This window comes from Eubalaena glacialis, chromosome 4 (assembly GCF_028564815.1).
Source record: "Eubalaena glacialis isolate mEubGla1 chromosome 4, mEubGla1.1.hap2.+ XY, whole genome shotgun sequence".
Lineage (NCBI taxonomy): Eukaryota > Metazoa > Chordata > Mammalia > Artiodactyla > Balaenidae > Eubalaena > Eubalaena glacialis.
The window spans coordinates 69909463-69927781 of NC_083719.1; the positions used below are offsets into that span (position 1 = coordinate 69909463).

The 18319-nt window shown below is 33.4% G+C and overlaps 2 protein-coding genes across 7 annotated transcripts in view; one reads left to right on the forward strand and one right to left on the reverse strand.

The window, feature by feature from the left end:
- Window positions 1–8626, forward strand: part of RASA1 (RAS p21 protein activator 1) — a 107940-nt gene extending 99314 nt beyond the window's left edge. The window contains exons 21-25 of the mRNA XM_061189425.1: window positions 923–990; window positions 2538–2626; window positions 3895–3972; window positions 6228–6362; window positions 7524–8626. Of these exons, the coding sequence (XP_061045408.1) occupies window positions 923–990; window positions 2538–2626; window positions 3895–3972; window positions 6228–6362; window positions 7524–7607 (454 nt within the window). The 3' untranslated portion in view covers window positions 7608–8626. The remainder of the gene's footprint in view (window positions 1–922; window positions 991–2537; window positions 2627–3894; window positions 3973–6227; window positions 6363–7523) is intronic.
- CCNH (cyclin H) overlaps window positions 1–18319 on the reverse strand; it is a 40569-nt gene that overhangs the window by 6058 nt on the left and 16192 nt on the right. The window contains exons 6-11 of one of the 6 annotated variants that reach the window (XM_061189420.1): window positions 16501–16571; window positions 14204–14315; window positions 11059–11134; window positions 10472–10495; window positions 9926–10021; window positions 9522–9585 (exon numbers count right to left, since the gene is read on the reverse strand). In XM_061189420.1, coding sequence (XP_061045403.1) covers window positions 9950–10021; window positions 10472–10495; window positions 11059–11134; window positions 14204–14315; window positions 16501–16571 — 355 coding nt within the window. In that variant the 3' untranslated portion in view covers window positions 9522–9585; window positions 9926–9949. The other 5 variants (XM_061189421.1, XM_061189422.1, XM_061189419.1 and 2 more) reach the window with 5 other exon arrangements.

An 18319-nucleotide genomic window follows, 5' to 3' on the forward strand; every position in this document is an offset into this window, starting at 1 on the left:
ATAATGCTTGTCTTTACAAGGGCAGGTGTGAGGTCAATTATTAGTGTGGATTCCTCTTAAGAGGAAATTAGAGAAATATTATCTACACAAGGACATAAACCCTATCAGTAACTGAAGAAGGGAGCAGACTAGGAATAGCTATATACACTTGTAGTTTTACTTTGTACTTTGTTCCCAGGGTAAGATTAGCAGGTAAAATCATATATGACAACTGTTATTAAGCCATGTGCTTTTATACTAATTTTTGGTTTTGCTATTAATATTTTGTAATTTGAGAACTTTTTTTTTTTAACTTTAGAAAGCTTGATGTCTTTTTCTTCATTGCCTTAAAAGCTTTTCAACATTGTATACATTTTCATTTATCAAGAAGTCACTTTTTCCCTAGTACAATGGATTCTTAATTTTTATGTAACAACAAAATCAGTATAACCAACTTCATTTATAAGACTTTACTGAGCTGTTCTGTTTAAAGAAAGAAAGAGAAGTTAGAGAACATTAGTTTTAGGACCTTACAAGACTATGTGTCTATTAAAAGGGTTTATTTGTACTCCTACAGTATTTCAGAAATTCTTAGTGTTCCTAAGGACACTCCTTCCTCAAAGTAAGTATAAAATGCACTACTAGCTTGGAATAAGTAAATAGTAGCCAAAACAGTAAATGTTACAGATACAACTTAAATCTTCCTGAAGTAAATCTAAAAATCTAAATTTGAGAAAAGTGAATAATGTTTAAGCAGCAAATATGTATGTTCTTAAAGTAAGATACTTTAGCTTATTATTTTCATAAAGTTGCATATTTGGTCTTCCCTACATTAGTTCAAAGTTCATGGTTCTACAGGTATTAACATTTTTGTTTATATATATTATTTTAATGTAACACATACTGTAGTTTTCTAAAAAAACAAAATTTCCCTCCCATTCAGTGGTTTTGTTTTTCTTCGACTTATCTGTCCTGCCATCCTGAACCCACGGATGTTTAATATCATCTCAGGTAATCAGCTTTTGATAAATTTTGAAATTAAAAAAATAGAATAGTTTCACACTCTTTAGTAAGGTTACTCATTTTTTCTTTTAAATCTTTTTTTTTAAATCCAATTATAAGACTTGGTATAAAACATTCCAAAGCACCCCTTTCTTCTTCCTTTTGCTACTTCACCTTTTCTTTCCATTTTGTTTCTTAACCTTTCTTTCCATCTAATATTTGAAGCCTGAGGTGGCATGATTAGACCCAAATCATTTTTTTTCCCATCCCTATGTCTCAAACTCTTATGATGATGACTTTTTCCAGCCTGCAACGTTGGCTTTTTCAAGTTGGGAAGAAGAGCTTCCTGTGTGCTTTTAACCCATGCTAGACCCTGTCACTACCATTGCAAGTTGGATTTTAAAATTATAGCTGCAGTTGCAGTAGTACTCTGTGAATACTTATGAAGAAAGTAGCCCTTTGAGATTTCCCAGTAGAGATTTCTTGTCACCAGCTATATAATGTTAATTGGCATTTTAAACTCCAACAAACCAGATTCAGTTTTGCTTATTACCCAAATGCCCATTATGGATTGACTTTCAGATGTTGTAGACTTCTCAAAGGATTAGAATGATATTTGTGACTACAAATGTAATCATGAGCCATCATTAGCAGAAGGAATCTGAAGTATTTTTGTCTTAATAATTTGAAGCTCAAAATTGTATTAAAATTTTTTGGAGTATCTTACCTTTATAGCCATCATATCTCTGTAATTATCTCCAATTGCTACTAAAATGGTTAAATCTATGGGTCTATTAAGAATTAAGGGTTTAGAATTCTTTTGGAGAGATTTATTTATCTGAATGTTAGACTCTGAACCACTAGGCAATATTATTTATAGTTTAGCAACTTCAGATAAAAAGAGTACAATCTAAAATCAGGCAGCCAAATAGACTATCTATAGGTTTTTACTGTTAAATAATTATGTTTCAGAGCTTAAAATTAATAGAGACAAATATTTTTCATTTACATCCTATTATCTATGTAGGGCAGTGCTTCCTGATTAACCTTTAAAATATTTTTTTAAAATTAATTTAAAAAAATTAATAAATTGCATGTTTTTCTCCTCAAAATAAAGCAGAGATTCCAGACTTTATCTTTGTTATTGAGCTTTAAAGTGAATTATTTGAGTCAGTGGAGGCTGGGAGCAAGGAATTGCTCATATTGCAAATTGCTAACCTTGGATGGGTTGAAATTAGCTTTGTAAATTGTCCTGAAGGGTATGTGGAGTAACAAGTCTTTTTAGCAATAAGATAAAGCTTTGAAGTATTTTGAAATATCCTGTAGTACCCTTTTCACAAACTAAAAGCACTGATAAGTGTATTCAGTTTTTCCCCCTTTAAATCAAGCTCTTTTGAATTATACAGGTCATACTTTTTCCAAAAAACATTGAGTTCTGAATGGAAGAATGTTAGTATTTTTAACAGTACAGAAATATTAAAGTGCTAAATTTATAATGGTTTACTTGGAAGTACCTTTGGAGTTGGTGTCATTAGCTGTGCCCAATTCTCTTATAGATTCCCCATCTCCTATTGCTGCAAGAACACTGATATTAGTGGCTAAGTCTGTGCAGAACTTAGCAAATCTTGTGGAATTTGGAGCTAAGGTAAAAACGTTTTGATACTTTAAAATGTCCATTTATGAATGAAACTTTGACACGATAAAACCATAAAATATGGCATAAGTAAATTTTGAACAGTGGATATTTCATAAAGATAATTTATGATTTTGTTGGTATGTTCATATTTTTAGATGCTTTTAGATTTTACTTTTTAATAGTGGAATTTTAAAAACCACCATTTTAGCTAGTAGTATAGAAAGGTATTTTTTTCAGTATAATTTCCGGTATAATCAGATTCTTCCACTTTTAAATATAAAAATCAATGAGCATATTTTTAAATGCACCCCAATTTTATTATGTATTGCACAATAAACATTTTCTGTAAATATTAAAATTCGGATGAGTTTTTAAAACATCCATATGTGATCCCACTATCTGAAGATAATGACTGTTAATGTTCTGGTAGGGATCATACTATGTCATCTGCTTTTGTTAACATTAACAGATAACAAGTATCCTTATATGTACTTCCTTTCAAACTTGTCCAGTTATTTCCTTAAATGAACTTTGGAGTGAAAGTACTAAGTAAGAAGACATTTTGCTCCCCACAGCCTTGCCAAAACTCAACTAGTATTACTTTTTTATTTTTGACAATCTGATAGGCATGTTACTTTTTGTATCATTATTTCATTACGCTTAGAACTGTATGGTTTTTGTCTGTTTCTTTGGAATCGACTATTGAGGTCCTTATCTCATCTTACTGATTTTAAGAGAGTGTGTATGAATACTAACCCTTTCCCTTTTTACAACATAGCATATTTTCGAATCGGTTTAAGATTTTAGAATGAAGCAGTTTATAGTATGACTCAGCTTTTGAATTTATCTGAACCCTGAAGCAGGTTATGAGTACTAATTTTTTATTGCAGTCCCTACCACACTATATTTTAATTCCCTATATTCTTTGCTAGGTTCTAATAACCTCTGGGTACTTGGCAAATATTGATAGTTTCTCAGTAATTATTTTTGAATGACCTACATATAAGAAATTTGTGTTTGCTAGGCTATGTGTGCTTTTTTTCATCCAGAATTTGTTTATTAAAAATACTCCATACTCCTATTCCTCAGAATAGCTGCTTGCTTATATTAGAAGGAAAAATATGGTCATTGTATATGATTCAGTTAATTCTTATGAATAATGTGCTGCTACTGATAATTTGATTTATAAGAATTTTTGCTACATGTATGGTTTTTGTTATGGACCAGATAATGTTTTTGATGCATATATAGTAAGCTTTTTATTTTTACATTTTTAGGAGCCTTACATGGAGGGTGTCAATCCATTCATCAAAAGTAACAAACATCGTATGATCATGTTTTTAGATGAACTTGGGGTATGCATATAATTTTTCAAGTACTTTGACATCTATACTTAATACAGCTGAGTATAACTCATTTAAGCAACAACCTTTAGAAAGCTTTCCTATCCAGAGCTTAAAAAAAAAAAAAAAAAAACCCCAAAAAGCTGCATATTTTTGTCTACCTTCCTAAACAAATTACTTCATTTGATATAATTATAACAATTTATTCTTACACTGAATGATTTACACCAAGAATAGAGGACTGTGGCTTTTGAACTGCCTGTGTCAATTTTTAGTTTGTCCCACCTCACCACTATGACATTCTGTTGCTGCTTTAGCTACTTTAACTTTGCTGCTACTGTGTGGAATTTGAAACAAGATGGATGACCCACAGTTCTGGCCAGTTTAATAAGTAAATGGACTGGAGAATGTATGTTCCTGTGGCTTTTCTAAGAATAAAATACATGGATTTGGTGTTAAACTTCATTCAGTGGGACTACATATGCCTTACTTAGGCATTTATAAATAAGTTGTGATTATAAAATTAAGAATGGGATTTTTAAAATAATTTTTAAGACCCTGGATTTCTTAGTAAAGTTAAATTTTCTTGTTATAGATCTTCAGATACTGCATCAATTAAAAACTAAATAAATGTATTAGCAATTCAGTTCATATATATAGAAACCAGGAAAGAGATGTGAATTTAGCCAGGTGTATGGCACTAGGGAATGCTAGGGTAGGAGAATGTTCTGCTTTAATACAGTCAGATTCACTTAAAAGCACAAGTAAACAACCACCACACCACTGTACAGTCAAACCAGTCAGGAGAGCCTGTGGGCCCCTAGTTTGCAGCTTCAGGTATAAGAAATTTACAGTATTGGTCCATATTGATAATGAAATTGAGAAATAAAGGAGCAGATGCTAAATGTCCATCATGTTCCTATATGTGAACTCCTGGGAAGTTTTGAAGAATATAAATATTTTCCGATTACCAAAAAAATATAGTTGGTCCATGACTGAAATTGTTTTTTCCTTTTTTTTTTTTTTTTTTTTTTTTTACTATAGTGATGTTTAAGGAGCTGTATGAAACTGTCCAATAATTTAAGGCTAGCTAGTTTTATCTCAAGCCACATTTCTAGGTGTAGATTCAAGATTAGGATTCCATTTACTTTCCATAATTACATGTCTACAGTCCAGCCTTCTCTATCACTTTCCTAGTTATGCCACACAATCTAGCCTTTCAGATTGCTTAGAATTCCAATATTGTAATACCTTTCCAGTCTCCTCATACTCTTCCACTGCTTTACACCTATATAAGTCAAATTTATCTTTCAAGACTGACCTCAAACGTCTCCTTCAGGCAGGCTTTGCTGAGCCCTAAACCTGAACTAAATAATACCTTTTGTTCTGCTTCCTAAGTATCCTCTGCATATCCTTTGATATATATAACTCTGTGATCAGTTTACTCTAGTCTATGTCTTCTCTACTAGGTTGTAAACTCTTTAAAGGCAAATATGGTTGTCTTTCATCCCATCTCTAGAAGCCGTCATTCACTGAATGAGTCAGTTAATTAATAAAAATGAATTATATTCTAATTATTTTTTTTATACCATAGAAAACTGCGTGTTGGCAGTTTTTAGGAGTGTATAGCAAATATTGTCACCATTAGGGAGAGGAATAGATTTGTTTAAAACTACTGGTGATTAAACTCGTGTTAAATTTTATTCCAGTGCTCAAAATAAAATCAATACTTAGTTACTATAACAAGTTGGTAGTACTGTATTGGCACTAATTTACTTTATGAACCTTATCTGAAGATACCATAATTAACACATCATTTCTACACATTAGCAAGTGTTTTGGGCAGAGTCCACAGATAATTATAGGCCTGAAAGGTTCTCATCAATGCCTTCATAATGTAGCTCTTACTTATATATGATCAATTTGGACAAACTATAGCAGTTTAATAATGAAACTCAGTCTGAAGGAGTGGAGGAATTTTAAATTTAGGTTGCATTTAATCCAGATTGGCAGTTAATGCTTGCATTATTTATGTTCCAGTTTAAAAAATAATAATAATATTGTACAATATTCTGCTGTGTGGTTGAAGAAAATGAAACTTGGTTTTGGTGTGAATACTGAGGTCACAAAATCTATCAAGTTGAATTTTAAGAGCATTTTAAGAGAATATTATGTGTTAAATTCTATCTACTGTACCAGTTAGGATCTTTTCAGAAGAGATTATAAAGAGTTGTATTTCTAAATGCAGTTTTATGATTCCCTTAAAGAATGTACCTGAACTTCCGGACACTACAGAGCATTCTAGAACTGACCTTTCCCGTGATTTAGCAGCATTGCATGAGATTTGTGTGGCCCATTCAGATGAACTGCGAACGCTCAGTAATGAGCGTGGTGCACAGCAGGTAGGTTTTTGCCAACCTTTTTTAACAATGATGTTCCTCACACTTAAGCAGAATGTCAGCATAAGATTCTTTGGGAGGTGATAAATAGCTGAATTACAGTCTTATTAATTATATTAAATTTTTGAGAATCTGAATCATAATCCACAAAGATCTCAGCAAACAGGAATAATGAGCTCAGACTAAGATTACGTATTTTTGATACTACAAAATGTCAAATCTTGCTTTTAAGTTAATGTGAACTCTACTGAAAAATGGTGGTGTTCATGCACTTCAGTGGCATGTATGAAAATGGTAAGTGAGCTAATAAGTCAGTAGTGATGTGGCTTTTTCTGTCTCTTCTGTCACACGCACGGTGCATGGCCAAGTAATTTGCAAACTGTCAAACACATGAGAATTATTCAGGAAGATTGGTAAAAATATTTCAAGCTCCAGATCCAGAGATTGTGTAGTGTGGCCTTAGAAGAGCTTATCAAAAATGGCAGTTTCTAAGTACCGTCACCACAGTGGCCAACCATTAGCAAGGACCTTATAGAAGAGATTAACACGTTGAAAGTGGTGATTCTGAGTTCTCCTCAACCTGAGATTCTAAAATTCTCAAGGTTTTTCGAGTTTAGATAACAGCATGGCTCATTTAGGTTCCAGTCACTTGAGAAACTTACGCAGAATATGTGCCATGGACCTACTTATATGCCCTTGGCATGTACAATGCCTTCTTGCTACACTGACTTGCTTTAAATACTAAAAAAAAAAAATCTTATTGGAGAATTATCAGGCTGTAACCTGACTGCCCTCATGTGCTCCTACAGGGCTTGAGATGTGTCATTTATAATGATAAATCTTTCTTCCGTAAGGTGTTCTATTCTAGAGAGTGTTCTGGCCTAAGTAGGTATGAGAATGCCAAACGCAAATGAGTTTCTATTTACGTTAGTGTACAAAAATTCTCTTGTATCTTGACCAAAATAATATGACCAGAAATAGTCAAGGGCTGAATGATACATACTTACAATTTTATGCTTTTTTTTGAGTAGAAGGATAATATTATTTTATTTATTCCTTTGTGTTTATATGGCTTTTTTCAAATCCAGGTTCCCGTCCCTGAGATTTGACCAAGCTTTCATTTATTTACTAATAAATATTTTCATACTGTTTTTCCTTGTCTAGCACGTACTGAAAAAGCTTCTGGCTATAACAGAACTGCTTCAGCAAAAACAAAACCAGTATACAAAAACTAATGATGTCAGGTAGCAACCTTCGCTGCAGTGTTCTGCATGGATTCAGCATGCCCAACATGGTAATTCACATCAGTATAATGTCTCCTTTGCTCTTGCCAAAAAATAGCACACCTTTCCACATTCCAGTGATGTGTGAACTATGCAAACAAAACTCGAGATTCTGCTGGTGAGTAACTGCGCCAGCAGCTTTGTAAGCTATCTGTGCAGGATATTTGCACTTTTTCCACATATGGAATCTTTACCAACCTCTGAGCCTTGGTGTACAGATCACCTTTCACACAATGCTATGACCGTATCTTGAACTTGGAAAATATATTTTCAATACATTCAATTGCCAAAGTTTTGCTGTCTCTTGGAAAAAGAACTATGAAAAAAAGCATTCTCTGTTGACAATTGAGTATAACTGGATTGCGGACTGCTCTTACTGTTACTTCTTCCTGAATTAGGAATATGACCGTTTGACTGTTCAATGACTTTATTTGTATTTACAGTTTCCAGAGTTTACCATTACAATAGGAACAATCTTTGCTGTATACTTTTTTAAAATAACTGCTATTTCTCTTTGCTGGAACTGTTGAAAGAAAATATATAGAATGGATCTATTGCTCATCAGCTTTATTTTTTAAACATACCACTTATTTTGTTCGAATTGTCAAAGACTGTATTTAGATCTCATAATGCTTTTTTGTTAAATGTTTACAACAGTAAATAGTTTGAATTCAATAAATACTATTGGTCACTGTGTACTGATCAATGCATGTTACCCATTCAACTGTTTTATAGATTACCAATTTCTTTTATATGTTTAAAAACCCTAGAATGCTTTCATTGAAAGTAAGTATTCATTAATTCCAAGTTGATTTTTTAAATTATGCAGACAAACAATTTCATCAGCCACTGAACAGCTATCCACCTTTGCCCTAGTGACTACTTGTTGTATCTGCTGGATATTTAGTTTGACTGTATAGTTTTATTTGCTTCTGTATGTGTATTTTTGTGAAGTATTCACAAGGGTTAAGTTAAAATAAAACCAAGGGATATCATAAATATCTGATTACTTCTGTCTAAATACAGCTAAACATTTAATTATTTCATTATTTTCTTCCTCCTTTTAGGGGCAGTTTAAATTTAGTACCAGAGCAAGGCCCAGGGAGATGAAACTTGAGATTTTTTTTCTGGCTGTCTCTTTTGAAGGATTCCATTATGTATTTGTTAACGATTCTTTCCCTCCCGTAACTGTGCAGGGGAGAGAAGGCATACAAGGAGAGCCAGACAGGGATGTACTGGGAAAAGCATTTCCCCAGTAAAAAAAAATTTTCTAAAGGCCTAGGTTCTACGAGCAACACTTTGTTTCTTCCTGTATTTTAAGCATTCAAGTGTTGTTGTTAAAACTATACTATGCAGAAATTTTGTGAACCCTCAGTTAGCTGCAAGTATTAAATGCTGTTATTTGTATAGAGGTAGCTAGCCCTGAAGTAGCTGCGATCACAGTTGAACAGTGCTAGCAAAACACTAACAAACACACCAGGTGCTCCTTTTTCTTGATGTCAACCCAATTCCATCTTTTCCCCTCTGCTTTTCAGTTAGTTAGACAATAGTATGCCATTTGGTCTCCTTCCAGGATAGACTAGAAGGGATATGGACATCTCCAAAAACATTTCAACAATATGCAAAAAGGTCTAGATTCTAGTGCTCAGCAATTTGTTCTCTCCCAGTACTCACATCTCAGTTTTAACCATACTGACCTGCCTTTTATTTCTAAAAAAAAAACCTACAAAACTAAAGACACTCTGCTTTTTTTTTTAATCTTAATGACATGCTTATTATTTCTTAAGCTGGAATAGGAAACTTGTCATTTACCTTTGTAGGCCTTGGAGTAACTTAGCTGGTCAATGATGAAATGAAACCTCTAAACATTTTTTTAAAGGGGCTGGGTAGGAAAATTTTCAGAGATAAATGTGGACCATGCTCTGACGCCAAACTTTAGTGACCTAAAAAAGAAACAAGATAAATTCTGAACAGTTTGCCTTTCTGTCTAGAGCCTGGCAGGACCACGGCTTCACTGGGACTGCAGTGAAGGACTGTCAATTTCGGCTTCTTCCCCTCCACTTTTATAAAATCACACTTCATGAATTTTATTCCTCATTCCTCAATGAGAAGGAAATTAAAACAACGCAAACCTAAAATTAAAGAATTATTATCGAAGGATATGCATATAGTAAATACTACCTTCAAATACTGAAATGTAATTAAATGGTACCTACACTTTATGGAAAAGTACATCCTGGGATGCACTGACACTGAGGAGAGGTTTGCATCTGTAAAACTTACTTAGATTTAGGGCAATCGAGTTTCTCAGAATTTCTTCAACCCCATTTTCCAGAAACAATCTGACAAACCTTCATAATCTGGTTCCAACTCTAGGAACTGAATAAGATCACAGTTAAATAACTGAATAAATGCTATAAAAGCCAACATTCCTTAGCACTTTTAAAACTGACTGACTACTAAGTTTTGTCTTTTGTGGTGCCTTTTTAAAAAAGGATAAGTTTGCTTAATGACATCTTGTATAAACAATATAGGCAAATAAATTACAGCTTTAATTTGGCTACCATAGAAAGACTGATTTGATATTAGTCATGGTGGGGCAAGATTACCCAAACCAGGTGCTATTCTGGCTCCTTTGAAGATGTTTTATTTCACATAAAGCTACCCTGAAAGGAAAAAATTTTAAATAACATAAATAATAGAAAAGTCTAATATATTTTGATGCTTTCACATTACTTCATTTTTAAAGTTAAATGCCAGATATGCTTCATCCTTCTGTTGATTAGTTAGCATTGACAAATCAATTTCAGATGTTTAGAGGGACTCTACCAGGTCATCGTCAGTCCATTCTTCCTAAGAAGGAAAGAAAATGTTATAAGGATAACATTATACTGAAGCATAACCAGTACTGTTTACCTCCTTGCCTCCCTTTAGGAAAATGTTCTCCTTTCGCTATGCTGATTATAAAAGGTAAATAAACCAGGAAAATTTGTAGCAGTTTAACCTTATAATAATATGGCATGGTCTCACCAGACTAGTCCAGTGACAGGAATAAATGTTACAGTTGTGAACTTCTGCCTCTGATTATTCATTTTTATCTGACTTGCCAGGTACAATTTTTTTTTAAACAAGGGTAGGAGAAGAATCCTTGAAGATCAAAAAATATATCCCTACTGCCTTCTATGACCTTAGGAGGGATTCTTCATCAAGTAACTATTATACTGCTTCAGAACAGGCCAGGACAGAAGTGAGAAAAATTCCTCTAATAATGGACAATGTACATAATGGATGCAAAAAAAGAAATGAAAGCTTCCCAATACCCAACACCTCTGTCTATAATGCTTGCACTCTGGAACAGTAAAATCTTAACATTATGGTTGTACCAGAATATACAGCAATGATAACTTAAAATTTACCTTTGGAGAACATACCTCCTCATGTTTGGATTTCTTTGAGACATAATCATCATCTTCATAACCTTTCCTCTTTTTCCTGTAATTAAGCAACCTTCAACAAGCAATCTTATACTGGCAACAGAATCTATAAGTTAGCAAGGCTATGAGATACATCTATTGAAGAACAAAGCCTGGATAAAGGGAAAGAGGTGAAAAATTATGGACAGAAAGACAGTATCTTTCAAATTACTCTTTGAATTCAATGCAATTCTAATTAAAATTCTAAAAAATTTTTCATGGAGCTTATCAAGTCAAACTCTGACCTGGGAAAGATGCTGCAAAAATAGCAAAAGAATCTGAAAGAGAACAAAGCATGGGGAGCTCGTCCCACTTAACATCAAAACACACACTATATATGTAAACTATAGTAATTAAAAGTGTGGTAGTCATCCCTTGGTATTTGAAGGGGATTGGTTCCAGGACCCCCCATGGATGCCAAAATCCTTGGATGCTCAAGTCCTTTATATAAAATGGCAACAGGACAGTTGGTGCTCTGCATCTGCACATACGGAGGGCTGACTGTATCAGCAAAGAATTACAAGTATCAATGATCAGAGCAGACAGGCAAAAAACAAACAAGTATATATAGGGATTTAATCTGTAATAAATGAGTATTTAAACTAACTAGAGAAAATCATGAAATATTTTTAAATGGCTGGTACAACAGGTCACTTATTTGAACAAAAATTAATATTACTAGATTTCTACCTCAAACCAGGCACAAACAATTGTAAATTGCTTTTACAGCTGAACAAAAGGCAAAATAAAATATTGATTAGAGTAAGAAAGGTGTTCAGATGTAAGAGTGTGAAGCAAAAGACAAGGTGCCTAAATAACAGAAAGTGAAAGAAACAATAGAAGAAAATAGCTGTATGATATACATAGAAAGATGGGTATATAAAAAGAACTACAAGAAAATAACACCAGAAAGTTGGGCACGGGTTATAATTATGCAATACAGAAGAAACACTAATGATTGTTAAACACAGAAATATCAATGCTTCAAAGTATTAGGGGAAATGCAAATTAAAATACCAACATGATACTATTTTTTCACCCAGACTGGCAAAAGTTAAAGATTGATACTATTAAATGTTATACAATTTATATGAAAACAATTATTTATTGTTATTTAATTTCATATACTTATTTCATATACACATACACAGAGAAAAGCTTGGCAAAGGTAAAACACCAACTATAAGTTACCTCTCAGTTGAAACTGGAATTTAGGTTTTGGTCAAAGAGAACTTTGGTTTACCTGTATTAACTGGCTTTAATAAAGACAATATATTATTGTGTACTGAAAAAGATAAAAGAATTTTAAAGACCAAGGAAAGATATTTTACCCTAAAGTAGTACTTATAAGTGGGTCCATGGACCAATGCTGCTGGTCCCTGAACCATTTCCAGTGTGCAGTGAGATAAGTACAGAAATTAAGTGTATGTTTAGAAACTTTTATAGCAATTTGATAGATTTATGACTGTTGATTCTAATAAAATTTAAGCTTATTTTTTATGTCTTTTTATTTTCTTTTTCTAAGTAATTGGTTATATTTTACAAAAGTATAGGTCTGTAATGGGTTAAAAAGAAAACCAACAGTCCTTTACAGACAGTGAGAAGCACCCCTCAAGTACTCATAGATATGCAAGATCTGCTTGACACAGTGCAAAGCAAATGGTCACCTGGAGTAAGATGTAAATTCTGGCAATTAGGAATTTTGGATTATGGTCCATTACCTAGGTGGAAGGGTAGGATTAATAGTTCAATGGTCTAATTCAGAGGTTGACAAAATTTTCTTTGAAAAGGTCAGAGTAAATATTTTAGGCCTCGTAGGCTATGCAGTTTCTGTGACAACTACCCAACTCTTCTGTTATAGTGTGAAAACAGCAGTAGACAATAATGCAAACTACTGGGTGTACCTCTGTTCCAATAAAACTACTTCTATAAACAAGTAGTGGCCCAGATTTGGCCCATGGGCCATAGTTTGCCAACGCCTGGTCTAAGCCCATTTCAAAATCAATGTGAAAAGATTATAAATCAGTGCTTTAATACTTTCATTCATTAAAGTCAACATTTTTCTTTACCTCTCTGCCATCACTCCTTCCTTCCTCTTAGTTACCACTGAAACCCAGGAATGAAATTTACCAATTTTAAGTTCTATGCTAAGCCATGTTTTACAGTTACAGCTACAAATATAATATAGTCCCATATGTTGCACACTTGATAAGTCCTTGGATAGTCTCCTACAACTTTATAGTTAAAGAATTTGAGTCATGTGTACCTGATTTGAAGACCCTGGAATGCTGTTCTGGCTTCTCATACATTATCCAATAGGATACAGTCCCCGATTAGAGATCAAAAACATCTCAAATGCATCTTACTGTTCAGATGCCAGAGCTAACCCCCAGTAAATTTTACAGAATGCATTCCACAGAATAGAAAATAATAGTTTTACCATTCCTATAACTGCCCAGATCCTCAACTGTTTTAAATGTCTAAAAGGGTTAAGTAGATCCTTCAAACTGCAAAGCATAAAGAACTTCAAAATGGTGATTTCCACATTCAGCCTACAAATCAATAAGACACATTAACAGTGTTCCTTATGGCTGCAAGAAGAGATCGAACAGCACATTTTCCTACTGGTTCTGTCTTCAATATAAAGTTACCACTGAGAGAAAATATGCCAAGTTTCCCCACCCTAGCTAACAGAAATAAGTGTGGAACAGTATACTTGTTCTTCAGAGGAGATACCAGACCTACAAAGAACTGAAAGATTAAAAAGGGCAAGAAGAGGTGCAGGAATTCCCTAGGAAGACTCTGCCCACGGGACCCCACAAGAAGTAACAGAACGGGACAGGGCCCACAAGCCAAAGAACACATTAGTCAAAGCAGGAGCAGAATGTACTATGAAAGCCAAATTCGTAATTTATTATCTCGTGTTTAATCCTGTTAGAAATCTCCAGTCAATAAAAAAAATCTGATTTAATGGGTAAGTCAGTTTTCCCCACATGAGCAAACATTTACCAATTAAGTAATTTAAGGACTAGCTGGAGACAGTAACAATTATATCTATTCTTGAATTAACAGTCTCGCATCTACTTACGTAATTATGTTAAGTGCAAGCTCAGCAGAGTGACATCTCTCCAACTTCTGTTTCAGAACAGCGACTTCTTCAGGTCTGGGTGGTTCATATTTTTTTACCAAGTTCCTCATGCCTATGTGGAGATAAAAAAAGGATTTATACTAGATAATAAAAAGCCTTGTTCTCATAAGGGAGCTGAATGATGTTTTCCCATCTAGTTTTGGGAACAAAAAACACTCTTGAAATGTGATTATTCTTACCAGGATTAATACTGTTCCACATTAAAATCCACTGAACACCATACTTCTAGTTAAGTTATTATAGCTGTCTGCTGCTTAGCCCACATCATGTACAGCCTAAAGATAAGCATGCTCTACTAGTCAGTATTTTTTTTAAATCCTACCATGGTCACTTTTTGCTTAGTTTTAATAAGGCTTTTAAAAAATCCCTACATGATTTAGTAAACATGCTTTGTTCCCTGCCACCAACCATATTCATAAGATTCTATCCTACAGATGGCAGGCCAAGAGTGTACTACTTATTTACAAAGAAAACCATTATTACATAACATGTAATGAAGGGAAGATGCTTAGTAAAAACATGTCAGTGATCCTTTGCTTTAACAAAATACAAAACCTATACAATGAAGTATGACCAAGAAAACAAATATGTCCTCTTTAGGGTAAAAGCACTGACTTTAAAATCGCAGAAACATCCTCTACCCTGATCCATTTTGTTATTCAACTACAATAAACCAAAGAACATAAACCTCAAGATTTATTAGGGAAATGATGAGAGATCCAGGGCTTATTAGCCAGCCACGTGCTCCAAACGAGTGACTTATTTCATAATGCAAATAAAGCAGTGTTTGCAATTGAATTAATACTAGTGACTTAACACCCTTAGGACAATATCTTTGTGTGAAAAATGATGAATAAGATACCTTAATATCGCTAAAGCTCTGAGTGTTTTATGAAGAGCTATTCTTATTTTGTACTAAAACAAATGGAGTAAAATAAAGGTACTGAGACAAAATCAGTAATAAAACTGTCAGCTATAAAATGAGCACAGTGAGTTACCTTTAAGACCTCTTCTACCTACTAAACTCCCTGATCCAAATGTCTATGGCCAAACTGCAGTTAGCTTTGGAAGTGAACCCTCTAGTGGTATAACTGAAAACCTACCTTATGATTCGTAAATCACAAATCCATTTTTCTCAAAGAGGGAAGGCGTCAAAGGTCATTTCAAGCAAAGAAATAAGAAATGATACTTCCATGCCCTGAAGCATGTTGACTTTTGAAACATAAAACATGTAAGAAGTACTCCCTGTCATCCAAGATCAAGATATTCAATCTCATATTTTATTGGTTTATTCAGTATTTAAACCACAAATTTTATTAACAAGGACAATTGGCACAAAAGGTTTGGAAACAAACAAACACTGTTTTTAACCCTAACGAGTAGTCTAGTAGCCATGAGCATGCAGTGTGACATGAGCAAGTATGAAAATGGAAAGGACTGGCTAACCTAGCCACCCAGTTTAGTGGAGGTTCTGACTCAACAAGTACCTACTGTACAGCTAAGGAAACTATATTCAATATCTTGTAATAACCTATAATGGAAAAGAATCTGAATCACTTTGCTGTACACCTGAAACTAACACAACATTGTAAACCAACTGTATTTTTAAAAAGTGAAAGAAGAAAAAAAAAAACCCTTAAGACAGTGTTTCTCAGCATCGACACTAGTTGGGGCTGGATAATTCTTTGTTGTGAGGAGCTATGTTAGTTTCCTGAGGCTGCTATTAAAAATTACCACAAACTTAGTAAGGCTTATTAAAACAACAGAATGGATTCTCCCACAGTTCTGAAGCCCAAGAGCCTGAAATCAGTTTTATTGGGCCAAATTCAAAATACTGGCAGAACTAGCAAATGACACATATTAACTAGTTAAAGCTAATTTACCTACAAAATGCAAGTTTCAAATTTAATTAGGCTTTATTAATTCCCTGAGATCTTTTTCAGTGCTCATCATATCTGGGTATACTTTAAAAGGACCCTGTTTTGAATCTCAATCCTTTCTGAATCTGATTATATTTTCACTTTGCTAAAAAGTTCTGTGTAAAAACTACTTTCTTTCATGTACCTTCTATTTGTTCTTCACCAATGTATCCTTCATGCCTCCATGATACAATAATTCAATGTAAGTAAATCTAAACAAAATAATCTGTTATCTCAAGTTAAATACCAGGATGTTATTTACTTAGAAAGTAGCTTTGTGATAGAAGAGTATTTTATAAAGTGTTCTGTTTTACTTACTTTTCATTATATCTAGTAACTGTGACAAGCAAGTTCTGTTCTCTTTTAGCATCAGACTTTCTGATAAATAACTGGAAAAGAAAGAAAAAAAATTTAAATCTATTGAACACATATAGCATCTTGAGAAAATATGACATCATAAATTATTTTCCTCCATGTTCGTTTCATCATCAAGGTCAGTTTTTAAATAAATTTACTTTAAAACTGTTAAATAACAATACTTTGAACTCTACTAAACTATAATCTGTATCTCTTACAGTCTTAAGGATTTACTACAATTTATACTAGATTCAAAATGCTTAATGTTCAAGTTAATTTAACTTCCATAATATATTCAGAGAGAAAATGATATGAAACTAACAGGAGCAATAATCAATACTTTTAATGCTAAGTGTTTAATATTTAGACCCTATGAGTCTAATCTCACTCACTTTACAGGTGAGGAATCTGAGTCACAGGGACAGAGAAGTTGTGAATAAAGTCAGGTAGCAGCAGAGCTAAAACCTGGCACTAGTAAGGATTCTCTCTCCCCTTAATATCAAGTCCATGTTAACTATAATTGCTCTTCTTGGGACAAACAGGTATTCAAACCAATAAGAACATCACCCCACGCTTTACAAATCTATTACATCTTTTTTGCATCAAGTCCAGATCAAAGGTGTTAATACTATTCCATAAATGTACATAAAGCCCAATTATCTGTTTTCTTGGAACTAATGACAGTATAAAAATGTAATTTCTATTTTTAAATTTTTAGTTACTCTGAGGTTTTATATACTTGAACTTGATCTATAACTGATAAAAGCCCAAGTGAACAGATTCTCAAGGCAACGTAATCTTTCAAACATGAATGTAAAAAAAACTATTAATTTTTCTCTTGGGTGAAATAAAATTACAAAAATTAGAAAGACGATTCTTTAAGAAATTTTGTTGCTGTATGTCTTTTAAACTATCAAAATCATTTAAACTGCAATACAAAGTTTTGATAACTACCTTTGCTGTTACATCTTCATCATCTATTGTGGGAGTTTCATTTTAGATATGGAAATCAATAACTCCCCTAACAACTAATACATTTCTTGTTATCAGTAATTCAAAATAACAATTAGTTTTTTCCTTTCACTTTTCTCCCTAAAACTCCTCACACTTCTGACATCTTTTTTTGTTTTTTTTTTTCATTACCTAAGAAGTCAAACTAGGAGATGCAAAATAAAGCTCTAAATCCAATGAAAAAGAAGAAACCTCTAATCAACAACAATGTAACATTCTATGACTAATAATCTTAAAGCCTCATTCAGAATATAACAACAGCACAAGGACTCCCCCCTTTTGAAATCAGTAATAAATATAAAGGCAATTTCCATGTATCTCAAAAGTTGCAAAGGATGTCAGAAGCTAAAACTGATTTGAAAGCATTTCCTCAAGGGAAAAAAATGCCCAAATGTCTACAGTCCCTGGGAATGCAACAAAAGTGTATTCAATTTGCAATGAGCCCAAGGTACCACAATTTCACTTTCACCTGCCTATCTGAAATTATAACTAACTAAACTTCTAAGATGAAATACACTCTAATTTGGACCTTAGGATCCTTCATCCCTCTCTACTGACATAAGAAAAATCTCACCACTGAAAAATTAGCATATACCTGCATAAGATACAATGCTTAAACAGATTAAGCAAACAACTGGCTGTCTGAATTGTGAAAAAGAGGCTTTTTCCCTTACACTATGGAAGCTCCATACCCGCAAACTCCATAGGTATCAATTTGCATGGCCACCCTTCCTACAAGGATAGCTTGTTCATTCTTATATTTCTACAG